The 16911-nt window shown below is 45.1% G+C and overlaps 1 protein-coding gene across 1 annotated transcript in view; it reads left to right on the top strand.

Annotated features, from left to right (window-relative positions):
* The window catches only part of GUCY2C (guanylate cyclase 2C), a 255706-nt gene that overhangs the window by 123511 nt on the left and 115284 nt on the right, over positions 1 to 16911 (top strand). The window contains exon 10 of the mRNA XM_075832286.1: positions 13842 to 13946. Coding sequence (XP_075688401.1) covers positions 13842 to 13946 — 105 coding nt within the window. The remainder of the gene's footprint in view (positions 1 to 13841; positions 13947 to 16911) is intronic.

Here is a 16911-nt window from a genome sequence, read left to right as displayed (position 1 = left end):
TGGTGCAGTTTCATGCACCTAGTCGCCCATTGAAGTCAATGGGTGTGTGAAAACCACTGACAGCACACGGACGCACGTCCATGTGCTGTCTGTGTTTCACGCCTCAATTACACTGGGAAAAAAAAGTGCTTGCGAGTGCAGGGTCCCAGCAGTAAGTATCATTGTACTAAACCTCAGGGGCAAATTTTGAATTTTTGGGGCCCCAAGCAAAGTTATGTTTTGGGGCTCTAATCAAAGATACCTGTAGAGAGTTCCCCACACAATGCCCCCTGTATATAGTGTCACAACTTCCCTGTATGGTTCCACACACAGTCCCCTTGCCATACATTCCCCTTGTAGACAGTGTCATGCAGTCCCCTGTAGGTAGCCCCACATACCCACCTTGTCTCAGCAGACCGTATCATACATGATAGACTTAGATACATGGCCCTGAAGACAGTATCACACATGATAGACTTAGATACATTGCCCAGCAGACAGTATCACACATGATATATTTAGATACAGGGCCCCAACAGTAAGTATCCTTGTACTAACATATGTCCACCCCCCAAAAAAAAATTGTGTGTATATGTGTATATATATATATGTGTATGTATGTGTGTGTGTGTGTGTGTGTGTGTGTGTGTGTGTGTATATATATAGATATATATATATATATATATATATATATGAGATAGCATATCTATAGCACTACGACCCTATAGATCTGGACAGGATTAGATTCATTGGCTCAGCATACAGTATCACACATAATAGGTTTAGATATAGGGCCCAGCTCGATGACATTGCGGCTCCAGCATTGGACACAGGAAAGGTAAGTATAAGAATTGCTTTGCTTTTGTATGTGTTACACATGTTTTTGGATGTGTTTGTGTTTTTTTACAAGTTCAGTTGTTGAACTATGTTGGATTCGAGGACCACTTCGATTACGGCTTTTATATTCTCAATAAAAAGGTTAATAATGGTTGTGTGGGTTTTTTATTTCAATAAAATATTTTTTCTATGTCCTTGTATTTTTTTAGAATTTATTACCGACGCCTTAGTAATAGCCGCTGGCTGATTGACTGCGTCCATTACTAAAGTGGGGCTTCATGTTAGTTGGTGAAAAACCCCCCATTATTACCCTGGTACCCACCGCCACCAGGGGTACCGGGAAGTGTTGAGTACGATCCAGTACCCAACCATCTGTAGTGGGTCGGGCACTGGGGCAACTGCAGACTGGTGTTATTAGGACTCTATTATAGGGCTTTCCTTTTATCCTGAGTATACCTCTGAGGTCCATAAGAAGAGGAGGCAATTTACTCAGGTGCGTGCTCGCCTACAGGAACTCGGCTTTAAATATACAATGTTTTACCCTGCACAACTAGGAGTACAAGATGGAGACTCAAACCGATTTTTCACCACGTCAGAGTAAGCTTCTGGATCGCAACCAAAAAGCAGATAGAGCCAATGGGTCTTTTCTGTTGCTGCTGATGTCTGAATAGGTCCAGAGCTGCCTGCATGAGAATCCGTGAGTTTACTGTATTACATTTAACCTGGTTTTTTTTTCAGGTTGCTATGTGGCGACTTACTTGCTGTTACTGATATGCAGTGGCGGATTAAGTAGACCATAGGCCCTGGGCTGTTACCCAAACTTGAACCCGCCCTCTCCACCACCTCCCTAACGCGCAGTAACTATTGTTAACACTACCTTTTTGTGCAAGCATTAACAAGGACAGTATCGCACTGTGTAGGGCCACATCCTCCTTACAGGGAGAATGGTAACACACATTTGTCTATCAGTCCTGGACTGCACAAAGACTTTTTGTGAAATACAAGGATTTCCTATAATAAACATGTAAGGAGAGGTGAAAGATTCTCTATAAATCCAGTAATTCACAGGTGACATCTTCTCCGATACTGTAAAGGATCTGCCAGGCACAGCTTCAGGGTTAACTTCCTTAGGTAATCAGTCTTCACCTGAGTCTATCTCTCTGAGACTGACTCCAGCTTCCACCACTCAGGCTGGTAGGCTTAGGAGTGGGAGAGCCTATAGCAGCCTGGCCAGACTCAGCTAGCTCCCGCCCTCTGTCTATTTATACCTGCCTTTCCTTTTCCTCCTTGCTTGTGATTCTTTCCGTGTGGTTTCCTGGCCCAGCTACAGCTCCTAACAATTTGATCCTGCTCCATTCTGACCCTGGCTTTCTGACTACTCTTCTGCTCTGCGTTTGGTACCTCGTGCTCTCCTGGTTTGACTTGGCTCGTTCACCACTCTGTTGCTCACGGTGTTGCCGTGGGCAACTGCCCCTTTCCCTTTGCTTTATATTCCCTTGTATGTTTTGTCTCGTGCACTTACTGAGCGTAGGGACCGCCGCCCAGTTGTACCCCGTCGCCTAGGGCGGGTCGTTGCAAATAGGCAGGGACAGAGTTGCGGGTAGATTAGGGCTCACTTGTCCGTTTCCCTACCCCTATCATTACAGATACTAGTAGTTTGTTTTTTCTCCATCAGATCCAAACCTCATGACGACTTCTCCCGGCCATGACCCATTTCTGCAGAATTTGCCACTCAGATGTCTTCGGGTCCTCACTTTTCCAATATTTCCTCACCTATAAACGAAGATAAAATTCTCATGGTGCCACACACTGTGCCCCTAAATATAATAATAACTATACACTGCGCCCCTGAATAAAATAGTACCATACACTGTGCCCCTGAATATAATTGTGTTAAACACTGTAAAGTAAAGCACCACATACACAGTGCCCCCTGTAGATAGCGACAAACAAGCCCTGCAGATAGCATCACAAACACCACTGTAGATAGTGGCACATACATCCCATGTAGATAGCGCCACAAGGCCCCCCCCCCCCGTGAATATCTCCACATGGCTCCCCCCATAGATAGCCCCACCAGCATAACCCTGTAGATAGAGCCAAACAGCCTCCCTGTAGATATGGCACACAGCCCGCCTGTAGTTAGTGCAACACTTACCTGTCCCCGTTCCAGCGCCGTCCTCTTCTCCGACCATGCAGGCCTGGTCTCTTCTGACCAGGCTGCGTCCAGCTTACGTAATCGTGCCGCCTGCATTACAAAATAGGGCCGAGGAGCATGGAAGGGAACCGACCGATACAATTGAGTCCAGAGGCCTCCAGTTTTGTCTTGGTTTTTGCTGCGATTCACGGCAAAAATGTGACAAAATTGTGATGTGTGCTTTGGGCGACCATGGGCACCCTGGTGTCTCAGGCCCCAGGCAGCCGCCCATAACAGACCTATGAGGATCCGCCACTGTTGATATGCATTTGTTATATTGGATGGCCAAAACATGGAGCTTACTTCACTGCTCCTTTGTACATAAAGATTAATCTTTGTTTGTAAAAAGTGACAACGTTTCTACCTAACCCTATATGTTTTAATATGCTATGCTACAGTTCATAGTTCAGAATTTCTAGCTCAGACATGTTAGGTATGTTTGGGTATGTTGGGGGACGGGATGGTGTTACGAGGTTTGCATTTTTGTATGGGTGTGTGTGTGTGTGGGAGTTAATAGTCCTACCAAATATCTGCATCTCAATATATTTTGGCAGGATCTATGGCTACCTTTATAATAATATCATGGAATGTGAGGGGTCCTAATGACAAAATATAACGCTCTTTAGCTTTCAATTATTTGAAAGGGCACAATCCAGACATGATTATATTACAAGAAACACATTTAAGAGTCCAGAAAATATTGGATCCTCGCACTCCGTTTATTAAAGGTTACTATAGTAACTGGGTCCAATGTAATAAACTACACGGGCCCCTGTTACTATAGTAACAGTATACTTGCCCTCCTCGATTTCCGAGCACAGAGGAGGTCCTGACGTCATAACGTCACAACGCTGTATAGCATCAGGTCCTCCGCTGCGCCTGGAGCCGAAGAGGAGGGTAAGTATAACTGTAAAGGATCTGCCAGACACAGCTTCTGTGTCGACGCCCGTGGGTAATCAGTCTGCACCTGCTCCTATGTCTGTGAGACTGACTCCATCTTCCACCACTCAGGATGGCAGGCTTAGGAGTGGGAGAGCCTATCACAGCCTGGCCAGATGGAGCTAGCTCCCGCCCACTATCTATTTATACCTGCCTTTCCTGTTCCTCCTTTGCCTGTGATTCTGCTCTGCTTGTTTCCTGGCTTTGCTGCTGCTGCTTGAACTACTGATCCTCTGCTTGTTATTGACCTTGGCTTACTGACTACTCTCCTGCTCAGCGTTTTCTACCTCGTGCACTCCTGGTTTGACTCGGCTCGTTCACTACTCTCGTTGCTCACGGTGTCTCCGTGGGCAGCTGCCCCGTTTCCCTAGCTTCTGTGTACCCGTGTCTGTTTGTCTGTCGTGCACTTACTGAGCGTAGGGACCGTCGCCCAGTTGTACCCCGTCGTCTAGGATGGGTCGTTGCAAGTAGGCAGGGACTGAGTGGCGGGTAGATTAGGGCTCACCTGTCTGTCTCCCTACCCCATCATTACATAATCACAGGCCCATATACCTAGTCTACCCTGGTCCCTGACACAACTATGGACCCCCTTGAGACCCTGGTTCAGCAAATGCAGGGCCTCTCCCTACAGGTCCAAGCCCTGGCTCAGAGGGACAACCTGCATGATGATACCCTGGTAGTGCCCCCCCCACCTCACCTTTTGAACCCCACCTCAAGTTGCCTGACCGGTTCTCAGGCGACTGGAAGACTTTTTTCTCCTTTCGGGAGAGTTGTAAGCTCTATTTTCGCTTAAAGCCCCACTCCTCAGGTTCTGAGAGCCAGCGTGTGGGTATAATTATGTCCCGGCTCCAGGACGGGCCCCAAGAATGGGCCTTCTCCTTGGCTCCTGACGCCCCTGAACTTTCCTCCGTTGATCTTTTCTTTTCTGCTCTCGGGCTCATTTATGACGAGACTGACAAGACTGCCTTTGCCGAGAGTCAGCTGGTGACCTTACGTCAGGGTAAGAGACCTGTAGAGGAGTACTGTTCTGACTTTAGGAAGTGGTGTGTAGCTTCTCGGTGGAATGACCCTGCCTTGAAGTGCCAGTTTAGATTGGGTCTGTCGAACGCCCTGAAAGACCTGCTAGTTAGCTATCCCTCTTCTGACTCCCTAGATCAGGTTATGGCTTTAGCGGTACGACTTGACCGACGTCTCAGGGAACGACGACTTGAACGTTTTTGTGCCTTCGTGGATTCAGGGTCTTCCACTAATATTATGTCTGTGGAATTTGCTATGTCTCTAGCTATGCCATTGATTGATTTGCCTAAACCTGTCCCGGTAGTGGGTATCGACTCCACTCCTCTTGCTAAAGGTTATTTTACACAGCATACCCCTGTTTTTGAACTCCTTGTTGGCTCCATGCATTTGGAGCAGTGCTCTGTACTGGTGATGCAGGGATTATCGTCCGATTTGGTTTTAGGCCTTCCCTGGTTGCAGTTGCATAATCCCACGTTTAACTGGAATACTGGGGATCTTACCAAATGCATGACGTCATGTTTTTCTGTTAATTCTATTTCTCTCCCTGAGGAGGTGAACACTCTACCTGAGTTTGTTCAGGACTTCGCTGATGTTTTCTCTAAAGAGGCCTCCGAAGTGTTACCTCCTCATAGAGAATATGATTGCGCAATCGATTTGGTACCAGGAGCTAAGCTCCCTAAGGGTAGGATATTTCATCTCTCTTGTCCCGAACGTGAAGCCATGAGAGAGTATATCCAGGAATGCCTGGCCAAGGGTTACATTCGCCCCTCTACTTCTCCGGTAGGTGCTGGCTTCTTCTTCGTAGGGAAGAAGGATGGTGGTCTTAGGCCGTGCATTGACTACCGGAACTTGAATAAGGTCACTGTAAGGAACCAGTACCCCCTTCCTTTGATTCCTGATCTCTTCAATCAGGTTCAGGGGCCCCAATGGTTCTCTAAGTTTGATCTACGGGCGGCTTATAACCTTATCCGCATCAAAGAGGGGGATGAGTGGAAGACTGCGTTTAACACGCCCGAAGGTCATTTCGAATACCTCGTCATGCCCTTTGGGTTGTGTAATGCTCCCGCGGTCTTCCAGAATTTCATAAATGAGATTTTAAGAGACTACCTGGGGGTATTTCTTGTAGTGTACCTTGATGACATACTTGTGTTTTCCAAGGACTGGTCCTCCCACATTGAGCATGTCAGAAAGGTGCTCCAGGCCCTTCGGGAAAACAAACTGTTTGCTAAGACCGAAAAATGTGTGTTTGGGGTGCATGAGATACCATTTTTGGGTCAAATCCTCACTCCTCATGAATTCCGCATGGACCCCGCCAAGGTCCAGGCTCCGGCGGAATGGGTCCAAACTGTCTCCCTGAAGGCGTTACAGTGCTTCCTGGGGTTCGCTAATTATTACAGGAGATTTATTGCTAACTTCTCGGTCATCGCTAAGCCTCTTACGGATCTCACTCGCAAAGGTGCTGATCTCCTCCACTGGCCTCCTGAGGCTGTCCAGGCTTTTGAGGTCCTTAAGAAGTGCTTTATCTCGGCCCCAGTGCTGGTTCAGCCCAACCAAATGGAGCCATTCATCATGGAGGTTGACGCCTCCGAGGTGGGAGTGGGTGCTGTCTTGTCCCAGGGTACCAGGTCCCTCACCCATCTCCGTCCCTGTGCCTACTTCTCCAGGAAGTTTTCGCCCACTGAGAGTAACTATGATATTGGCAACCGCAAACTCTTAGCCATTAAATGTGCATTTGAAGAGTGGCGCCACTTCCTGGAGGGGGCTAGGCACCAGGTAACGGTCCTTACCGACCACAAGAATCTGGTTTTCCTAGAATCTGCCCGGAGGCTAAACCCGAGACAAGCTCGATGGGCGTTATTTTTTAGTAGATTCAACTTTTTGGTCACCTATAGGGCTGGGTCTAAAAATATTAAAGCTGATGCACTGTCACGTAGCTTCATGGCCAGCCCTCCTTCGGAGGAAGATCCTGCTTGTGTTTTGCCCCCAGGTATAATCATTTCCTCTGTTGATTCTGACTTAGTCTCCGAAATTGCGGCTGATCAATGTTCAGCTCCCGGGAACCTTCCTGAGAACAAGCTGTTTGTTCCCCTGCAATTCCGGCTAAGGGTACTCAGGGAGAATCATGACTCTGCACTATCTGGCCATCCAGGCATCCTGGGTACCAAGCACCTCATTGCCAGAAACTATTGGTGGCCTGAGTTGCCTAAAGACGTTAAGGCCTACGTCGCCTCTTGTGAAATTTGTGCTAGGTCCAAGACTCCCAGGTCCCGACCAGCGAGCTTACTATGTTCTTTGCCCATTCCCCAGAGATCTTGGACCCATATCTCCATGGATTTTATCACCGACCTGCCTCCATCTCAAGGCAAGTCGGTGGTGTGGGTTGTAGTAGACCGCTTCAGTAAGATGTGCCACTTTGTGCCCGTCAAGAAACTACCCAATGCTAAGACGTTAGCTACCTTGTTTGTCAAACACATCCTTCGTCTCCATGGGGTTCCTGTCAATATTGTTTCTGACAGAGGGGTACAATTTGTTTCATTGTTTTGGAGAGCCTTCTGTAAGAAGTTGGAGATTGATCTGTCCTTCTCCTCGGCCTTCCATCCTGAAACTAATGGCCAAACTGAGAGGACTAATCAGTCTCTAGAACAATATTTAAGGTGTTTTATCTCTGACTGTCAATATGATTGGGTCTCCTTCATTTCCCTCGCCGAATTTTCCCTTAATAACCGAGTCAGTAACTCGTCAGGGGTCTCCCCCTTTTTCTGTAATTTTGGGTTTAATCCACGGTTCTCCTCCGTTTCACCTGGTGGTTCCAACAATCCCGAGGTATATGTCGTTTATCGGGATCTGTGCACAGTCTGGGCCCAGGTTCAGAAGAAACTATAGGCATCCCAGAGCATACAAAAAACTCAGGCAGATAGTAGACGTTCTGCTAACCCCTTGTTTGTGGTCGGGGATCTGGTGTGGCTGTCTTCTAAAAATTTGCGACTTAAAGTCCCGTCCCAAAAATTTGCTCCCCGGTATATAGGGCCGTACAAGGTCATTGATGTCATTAACCCTGTCTCCTTCCGACTGGAGTTACCCCCGTCTTTTTGAATACACGTGTTTCATGCCTCCCTCCTGAAACGCTACTCCCCGTCCTTGGCTCCCTCGAGGAAACCTCCGGTCCCTGTTCTCACCCCTGAAGGGGTAGATTTAGAGGTGGCCAAGATTGTGAACAGCAGGATGGTCCAAGTCTCCCTCCAGTACCTGGTTCATTGGAGAGGATATGGGCCTGAGGAGAGGACTTGGGTACCCACCCGGGATGTTCATGCTGGGGTATTGCTCAAGAGGTTCCATCTTCGGTTCCCCAATAAGCCAGGTCCACCTAGAAAGGGTCCAGTGGCCCCTCATAAAAGGGGGGGTACTGTAAAGGATCTGCCAGACACAGCTTCTGTGTCGACGCCCGTGGTTAGTCAGTCTGCACCTGCTCCTAAGTGTGATAGATTGACTCCTTCGTCTACCACTCAGGCTGGGAGGCTGAGGAGTGGGAGAGCTTATCACAGCCTGGCCAGATGGAGCTAGCTCCCGCCCTCTGTCTATTTATACTTTCATTTCCTGCTTCTCCTTTGCCTGTGATTCTGCTTGTTTCCTGGCTCTGCTGCTGCTGCTTGTACTATTTGTCCTCTGCTTCATATTGACCCTGGCTTTACTGACTACTCTCTTGCTCTGCGTTTGGTACCTCGTACACTCCTGGTTTGACTCGGCTCATTCACTTCTCTTGTTGCTCACGGTGTTGCCGTGGGCATCTGCCCCTTTTCCCTTAGCTTCTTTGTACCCTTGTCTGTCTGTCGTGCACATAGTGAGAGTAGGGACCGTCGCCCAGTTGTATGCCGTCGCCTAGGACGGGCCGTTGCAAGTAGGCAGGGACTGAGTGGCGGGTAGATTAGGGCTCACCTGTCTGTCTCCCTACTCCGTCATTACAATTTGTCTGTAACCTCGATATGGAATTTAAGCCTATGTACTGTATTTTTCTGACTATAAGACGCACCTGACTATAAGATGCACCCAGGTTTTAAACAACAGAGAATAGGAAAAAATTTCATATTTTACTAATTTTACAAAGAAAAAACTATTGGTTAAAAAAAATTATTTGTTCGGTTTCACCACATTCTGAGAGCCATAACGTATATTTTTCCATCGTTTCAGCGGTGTGAGGGCTTATTTTTTGTGGGACGAGCTGTAGTTTTTATTAGCACCATTTTTTGGTACATACGATTTTTTTATCACTTCTTATTTCATTCTTTTTAGCACTATGGTGACCAAAAAACAACGATTCTGGGGTTTTATTGAATTTTTTTACGCCGTTCACCGTGTGAGTCAAATAATGCTATATTGTAATATTTCTGACTTTTAGGCTGGGTTCACACGACCATGTTACGTCCGTAATGTACGGAACGTATTTCGGCCGGAAGACCCGGACCGAACACAGTGCAGGGAGCCGGGCTCCTAGCATCATAGTGATGTACGACGCTAGGAGTCCCTGCCTCGCTGCAGGACAACTGTCCCGTACTGTAATCATGATTACAGTACGGGTCAGTAGTTCCACGCAGAGGCAGGGACTCCTAGCATCGTACATAACTATGATGCTAGGAGCCCGGCTCCCTGCACTGTGTTCGGTCCGGGTCTTCCGGCCGAAATACGTTCCGTACATTACGGACGGAACATGGTCGTGTGAACCCAGCCTAAAGGACGCGGCAATATAAATATTTTTTATTTTTACATGGGGAAAAATGGGAAAAGGTTTTTTTTTTTTTAACTATTAATATTTTTTTACACTCCTGAAAATGTACCTAACTTTTTCTTTTTACAGATTTTATTAGTTCCCCTAGGGAACTTGAACCAACGATCATTAGATCGCTGGTGCAATACACTGCAATACAGGAAGAGTTACGGAAACAGTGTAACTCGCTGAGCTATGCTGTTTTCGTAACTCCCATAGTAGTGAATGGCAGTTACAGAAGCAGCATAGAATGCTACGCTGTTTCCATAACTACTATTCAGTTCTATCGGAATTACAGAAACAGCGTAGCTCAACGAGTTACGCTGTTTCCGTAACTCGACCATGTATGCTGTTTTCGTAGCTGCCGAGTTCCGGAAACAGCGTAGCTCGCAGTGCTATGCTGTTTCCATAACTCCCATTCACTTCTATGGGAGTTAAGGAAACAGCGTAGCTCAGCAAGCACTCAGCTGTTTCTGTAACTCCCGAACACCTAACCAGGAAGTGCCGGGAGGCAGCGGTGCCGAGTAAGATAGAACAGGGATTAGGGGGCCCCGTTCTAGAGTTAGGTGAGGGTCCCAGAGGTGGGACCCACATCTATCTGACATTTATGACATATCCTGTGGATATGTCAGAAATGTCCTTCATGGGAAGGCCCCTATAAATGCTGCGGTCGCTATTGACCGCGGCATTTAACTAGTTAAACGGCCAGGAACAGTGCCATCGCTGTTCCTGGCCGTTAGAGCAGCATGTCAGCTGTAAAACACAGCTCACACCTGCAGTGTATGGAGCAGGCTTAGCGTGTGAGCCCGCTCCGCTCCAAACATCATCCCCTCCCCGCTCCATGATGTGCCGACACATCATGGGTCGGGAAGGGGTTAAGTAAGAAAGAAAGAAATTATAAAAACTAAAAAAAAGGGAGAAGGCAGGGCATTAAACAGCGAGAACATGTTGCTTGTCAAGTATAAGGACAAGAGGAATGTCCTTATTTTCACCACAATACACGGTAGCGGCAGCACCCCTCTCTGAGGTAGCACTACAATGACCCCCAAGCCAGATTGCATCCTAGGCTATAATAAGTACATGGGAGGAGTTGATCTCTCTGATCAAGTACTGAAGCCGTGCAGTGCCATGTGGAAAACAAAGGTGTGGTGCAAAAAGCTGGCCATGCACATGGTACAGATAGCATTGTATAACGCTCATGTGGTATCCCAATGTGCAGGTCGGACAGGGACATTTCTTTGGTTTCAAGAGGTGGTTATCAAGGCCCTTTTATTTGGGAACAAGGAAGGGGATGGCCCCAGTACTTCTAGAAGCGATGGTCCACGTATTGTACCAGCGCAACACTTTCCCAGTGAAATACCCTCCACTGGTAAAAAGTGAAGGACCCAAAAAAGGCGCAAAGTGCGTTACAAAAGGGGGAGAAGATGAGACAAAACTTATCAGTGTGAAGCCTGTCCCAGCAAACCTGGCCTTTACATAAAGGAATGCTTTAAAGTAAATCACACATCCACAGATTATTAATTTAATAATTTATTTAAATGCTCACTATACCCCTAAATAATTTCCTTGAGGGGTGTAGTTTCCCAAATGGGGTCACGTTTGGGGGTTTCCACTGTTTTAGCCACTCAGGGGCTTTGCAAATGCGACATGGCCTTCGTAAACCATTCCAGCTAAATTTAAACTCCAAATGGATATCTTCTCTTCTGAGCCCTGCCATGTGTCCAAACAACCGTTTATGACCACATATGGGGTACTGATGTACTCGGGAGAAACAACTCTACAAATGTTGGTGTGCATTTTCTCCTTTACTATTTGTGGAAATGAAAAAAAATTTGCTGAACCTACATTTTATTTAAAAAAAAATGTAGATTTTAATTTAGAAACTATTTTGTGTGATATAACTATTTGTCTTACAAGTAGATTCATTTAAATTAATACAATTTTTCGCAAAATGTTGTTTTTTTCACAATTAAATACTGAATGTATCAACCAAATTTCACCACTAACATAAAGTCCAATGTGTGACGAGAAAACAATCTCAGAATCGCTTGGATAGATAAAAGCATTCCAAAGTTATTACCACATAAAGTGACACATGTCAGATTTGAAAAATAAGGCTCTGTCAGGAAGGTCAAAAGTGGCTGCAGCCGGAAGGGGTTAATATGTATTTTACTTGATGCAGAATGACTGTACCTGTTTTACAGTTTTCTTTTTTTGTTTATTGTGTTAACGCCAAAATAAAAACGTCACTTTTTTTTTTTTTTTTTTAAATACATTGGTAATGATGATTTGTGTTGTGGGAGGTGTAGTCTTTATGTACAATATATGATTGTGGAAATACTAACTAACAATATGCAGTAGAATGACTTCATCATTGGAGCTTAGTAACCGTCAGTAGAAAATTGAATTGCACTTTTGTTTATAACTATTGGGCAATATTCACAATTACGCAAATGTGAGACAACATGGAGCATGGGCTTCATAAATACAGTTTGACCCAAACTCCATGTTTTTCTATGTATTCACACCAGAAAACTGAAATACATACATTGATAAATGTGTATTGAGTCAGATTTACTGACTAAAATCAAGTGTGTTACTTTCATGTCATGCACTTTTGTTTTAGTTTTTTTACACCAATTTTGTTAAAAAAAAATGTGATTGTTTCAGATTCATTACAGCAGTGATGCCCAACCACTGGGCCGCAGACCAATACCGAGCCACGGGTCCTTTAGTACCGGGCCACGATATTTGGTATCCACCCCGGTCACCGCAGGGAATTCCGGGTGAAAAAACGTACCAAATTGTGGTGCCATTTTTTGCCTGGAATGTCCACTGCGGAAAACTGCTGAGCATTCAGCCGGCCTGCTAGCAGGCCAGCCTCATAGGATGACGTTTCATTCCATGTGACCGCCACTACAGCCTCTGATTGACCGCAGTGGTCACATGGGATGAATTGTCATCCCGGGAGTCCAGCCTGCAGGAAGAAACAGATTTCTGAGTAAGTATAAGATTTATTTTTTTCTGAGTTGCGTCTTTTGTAGCGGATTCCGCCGCAATAAACGAAACAACTATTTGTTGCAGGTTTTACCTCCCCATTAAATTCAATGGGAAAACCAAGCAACAAATAAGCAGCATTGACGCAAATACAATTGACATACTACGGAGCAAAACTCTGCACGCATGTCAATTTCTGAGCGTTTATTCCGCTCACTATTTACGCAGCATGTGGATGAGATTTATTCTATCTCATCCACTTGCTACTGTATTATGCTGTTGATTTTCCAAAACAAATTCCGTTGCGGAGAATCCGCAGTATTTACGCAACGTGTGAACTGACCCTAAACCCCCCCCCCCCCAAAAAAACAACCTGCGCGCCGGTTCGTGGAAAAATTGTCTTGCATAAATCTGGTCCTCGTTTAAAAAAAGGTTGGGGACTGCTGCATTACAAGATTCCATTATTTCTATGAGATTCAAACTGATGCCACAATGTATTAATTTACATTAGTTCCTTTGGGACCATATTTATTAGAGTCCTGCATCTTTGACTTCTGGTAAAAATAAATCTGTCAAATTTCGCCTTGTACATATGCATGTCATAGAGGAGGGTCCACATCTTGAGACCACCGTATAGGAGCCAGATCTGGTGGACCCAGTGATTCTTTTCAATAGCTGCCATGTTACAGGGTTAGAAAAGCAGGACTCGCAGCTACCAACTAATTGCCACGCCGCTTTATTTAAAAATTGGCTTTTCTCGGTGAACAAAACCCCTTTAATATGGGAATTAGCTCATCACAACTGCTTATCCCAGATAATGGAGTCAATTTTTTTAACATATGAAATAGGCTTTTTTTTTGTACATGATTTCTGGCCAAGGACATACTTGTGATTTTCCTTATTTAGGTATGTGACCCTAGAAAAAGTATCGCTTACACAAATGAAGGCACCAATTACTCAAACCATTCTGTATATGAAAGAATTCTGCAAATACAGAGCAACACACTAAAAAAATAGTGTAGTGATTTGAATATTTGGCTGTAATGTGTAACATTAATATATATGTAACTGTACTGGTTATAATTGATCTGAAATAAACCAATTTTAACCCTTCAGCTTCTACAGATAGATTATTACAACCTGACAAAATTCTATGGAACAGTGAAGATGGACGCTACGATATATGGTGTAATTGAATACTGTGAAAGAGGCTCACTTCGCGTAAGATTATTCTATATGCTTATTTGATTAATATTTACTTAGGTTAAATCCATTTGCAATTAATTCAAACTGGAAACCTATCTATCCAGTGAGCAAGGTATTTTTTTTAATTGTTACTAAGTACAAGATGTTTTTTGGAGAGTAAGGCTACATGTACACGTTGCATATTTTGCAGCGGGAAAATACACACCAAAACCACAACAATGTGCAGGAAATTCGAAGGTAAAAACCGCAACTAATCGTGTGTTTTCTATGCGTTTTTCGTGCATTTTTTAAGTTTTGATACTTTTTTGGCGTTTTCATGCAATAGGTTTTGGTGTGATTTTCCACAACACCGCAGGTCAATTTAAGTGTGGAAAAATACTGCAGCGTTCACATGAGATTTCCTGGAATATCATTGAGTATGCTGGTACTGTATTACGCTGCGGTTTTGCCGCACGCAAATATGTGCGGCAAAGCCACACGTAATACGCATCGTGTGCATTAACCCTAAAAGTGCAGAGCAGAGGCATAGGAGTTGGAGAGGTTGGATGTTTCAGCATACGTATATTTAAGAACTTTGGCAATTACTTATATTGTTACTTTGTCTCTGTGGCAAAAGCAAAAGATGTTGAAGTGTAATATCCTGCATGAAGAGAGGTGGAACTGTGGCAGATGAGGTTGTGGAATGGCAGGTTTAACGACTAAGGTGCCGTTTAGGAGAGCTGCAAGCTTCCTTTATTGGATGTCCTGTTGCTCTTTTATGCTGGGAGATTATGATGGTTGTGCTTTTTTTTAATTCTAAGGCTGGGTTCACACACCCTATTTACGGACGTAATTCGGGCATTTTAACCTCGAATTACGTCTGAAAATACGGCTCCAATGCGCTGGCAAACATCTGCCCATTCATTTGAATGGGCTTTACGATGTTCTGTGCCGACGGTCATTTTTTTTACGCGCTGCTGTCAAAAGACACCCGCGTCAAAGAAGTGCCTGTTACTTCTTGGGATGTAATTGGAGCCGTTTTCGATTGGCACCATAGAAAAACAGCTCCAATTCCGTCCGTAATGGACGCAGCGAAAAATGCCGGCAACATGCCATTACGTCTGAAATTTAGGAGCTGTTTTCTCCTGAAAACAGCTCCGTGATTTCAGCCATAATGGACGCTGCCGTGTGAACGTACCCTTAATTAGTCAGTTTAGAGAGTGCTGAAAGAATTGTCCACTATAGTCTAAACATCCTGGGCATATATTTTTCAAATGTTATAAGAACGCAACTTTATTCAAATTTGCTACTAAATTGACGGGATTCACCACATAATTAAACACGGTATTATTATTATTTTTGTTGTTGCACAACATAAGGCTGTAGTCAAGCAAACCTAGATGTTAGATCTGGTTTTAGCAAAGTACATTAGTGAAAAGTTTCAAAGTTAAACAAGGTTATTCCTTAAAGCATTTCTTCAGTGGAAAAAAAACTTCACAGTGCTAGTACAGCCTTATGTGCCCTACCTTTGTAAAACATTTTCTTTCAAAGCTTAGCAGTTTGAGCTTCTAAAGATAGCCATACATATTAGATGAATGTTGGCAGCCGAAACTGCCACTTTCAGCGTGTCCGGACGACCATCTAATGTATATGGTGATGTACCAACTCTCCCCAACGGCAGATGTCGGGAGAGCCATTCTTTTGTTTGTGTGGAGATAAGCCATTGCCCGACCAGATACCTCTGGCAGTGGCTTATCCACATTCAAGCAAAGGGATCGGCCATGTTAAACTCCAACCGCCTGATCCTTATCTCCCTCGAGATCTGCCTTATTTCTCCTCCCTTCTCCCTATTAAGTACACATGTACGCTTAGTCGAGCCGAGTGTGTATGTGTCTGAAGGGGTTGGGAAGAATATCGTTTGGCCAACAGCTATCTAAAGTTTATGACCCGCTTAAATACACTAACAGGAAGTTAGTTGTCTGCCGGATACGGTGCCATAAATACAGTAAATCTGATGTCTAGTTACTGCACACTATCTCTACAAGCCTGATAGCTCACATTACACTTTCCACTCCCCCTCTCCTTTCATACTGCAGGGGCTGTTGTTGTTTTTAATATTCGATTATAAATGTAAAGGATCTGCCAGGCACAGCTTCGGGGTTAACGCCCATAGATAATCAGTCTGCACCTGCTTCTATGTCTGTGAGACTGACTCCATCTTCCACCACTCAGGGTGGCAGGCTTAGGAGTGGGAGAACCTATCACAGCCTGGCCAGACGGAGCTAGCTCCCGCCCTCTGTCTATTTATACCTGCCTTTCCTGTTCCTCCTTTGCTTGTGATTCTTCTCGTTTGGTTTCCTGGCCCTGCTGCAGCTTCTTGTTCCATTGTCCTTGCTTCATATTGACCCCGGCTTGCTGACTACTCTCCTGCTCTGCGTTTGGTACCTCGTACACTCCTGGTTTGACTCGGCTTGTTTACTACTCTTCTGCTCTGCGTTTGGCACCTCGTACTCTCCTGGTTTGACTCGGCTTGTTCACTTCTCTTGTTGCTCACGGTGTTGCCGTGGGCAACTGCCCCTTTCTCCCCCTAGCTCTGTGTACCCTTGTCTGTTTGTCTGTCGTGCACTTATTGAGCGTAGGGACCGTCGCCCAGTTGTACCCCGTCGCCTAGGGCGGGTCGTTGCAAGTAGGCAGGGTCTGAGTGGTGGGTAGATTAGGGCTCACTTGTCTGTCTCCCCACCCCCGTCATTACAATAAACTTGATTTTACACACTGGGCTGCAAATCTTAGAGAGGTTTTTAAATGGATCACTCTATAAGGATCTTGTCAAGTTAACTGTTGCATACATTCTGTTCTTTTAGATCTGATGGCTTTTGTGGTTGTTGCACCCTATTTGTGCAACAAATTTCGATGAACATTTTTTTTGTCAAAAATTGTGTTTTGAGGCCTAGCTGCAGCAGCACTGATTGGTAGAAAAGGTATTAGAAACCAGTTTTGAATT

This window comes from Rhinoderma darwinii, chromosome 7, assembly GCF_050947455.1.
Source record: "Rhinoderma darwinii isolate aRhiDar2 chromosome 7, aRhiDar2.hap1, whole genome shotgun sequence".
Taxonomy (NCBI): domain Eukaryota; kingdom Metazoa; phylum Chordata; class Amphibia; order Anura; family Rhinodermatidae; genus Rhinoderma; species Rhinoderma darwinii.
This window is presented reverse-complemented; position numbering and strand designations above follow the sequence as displayed.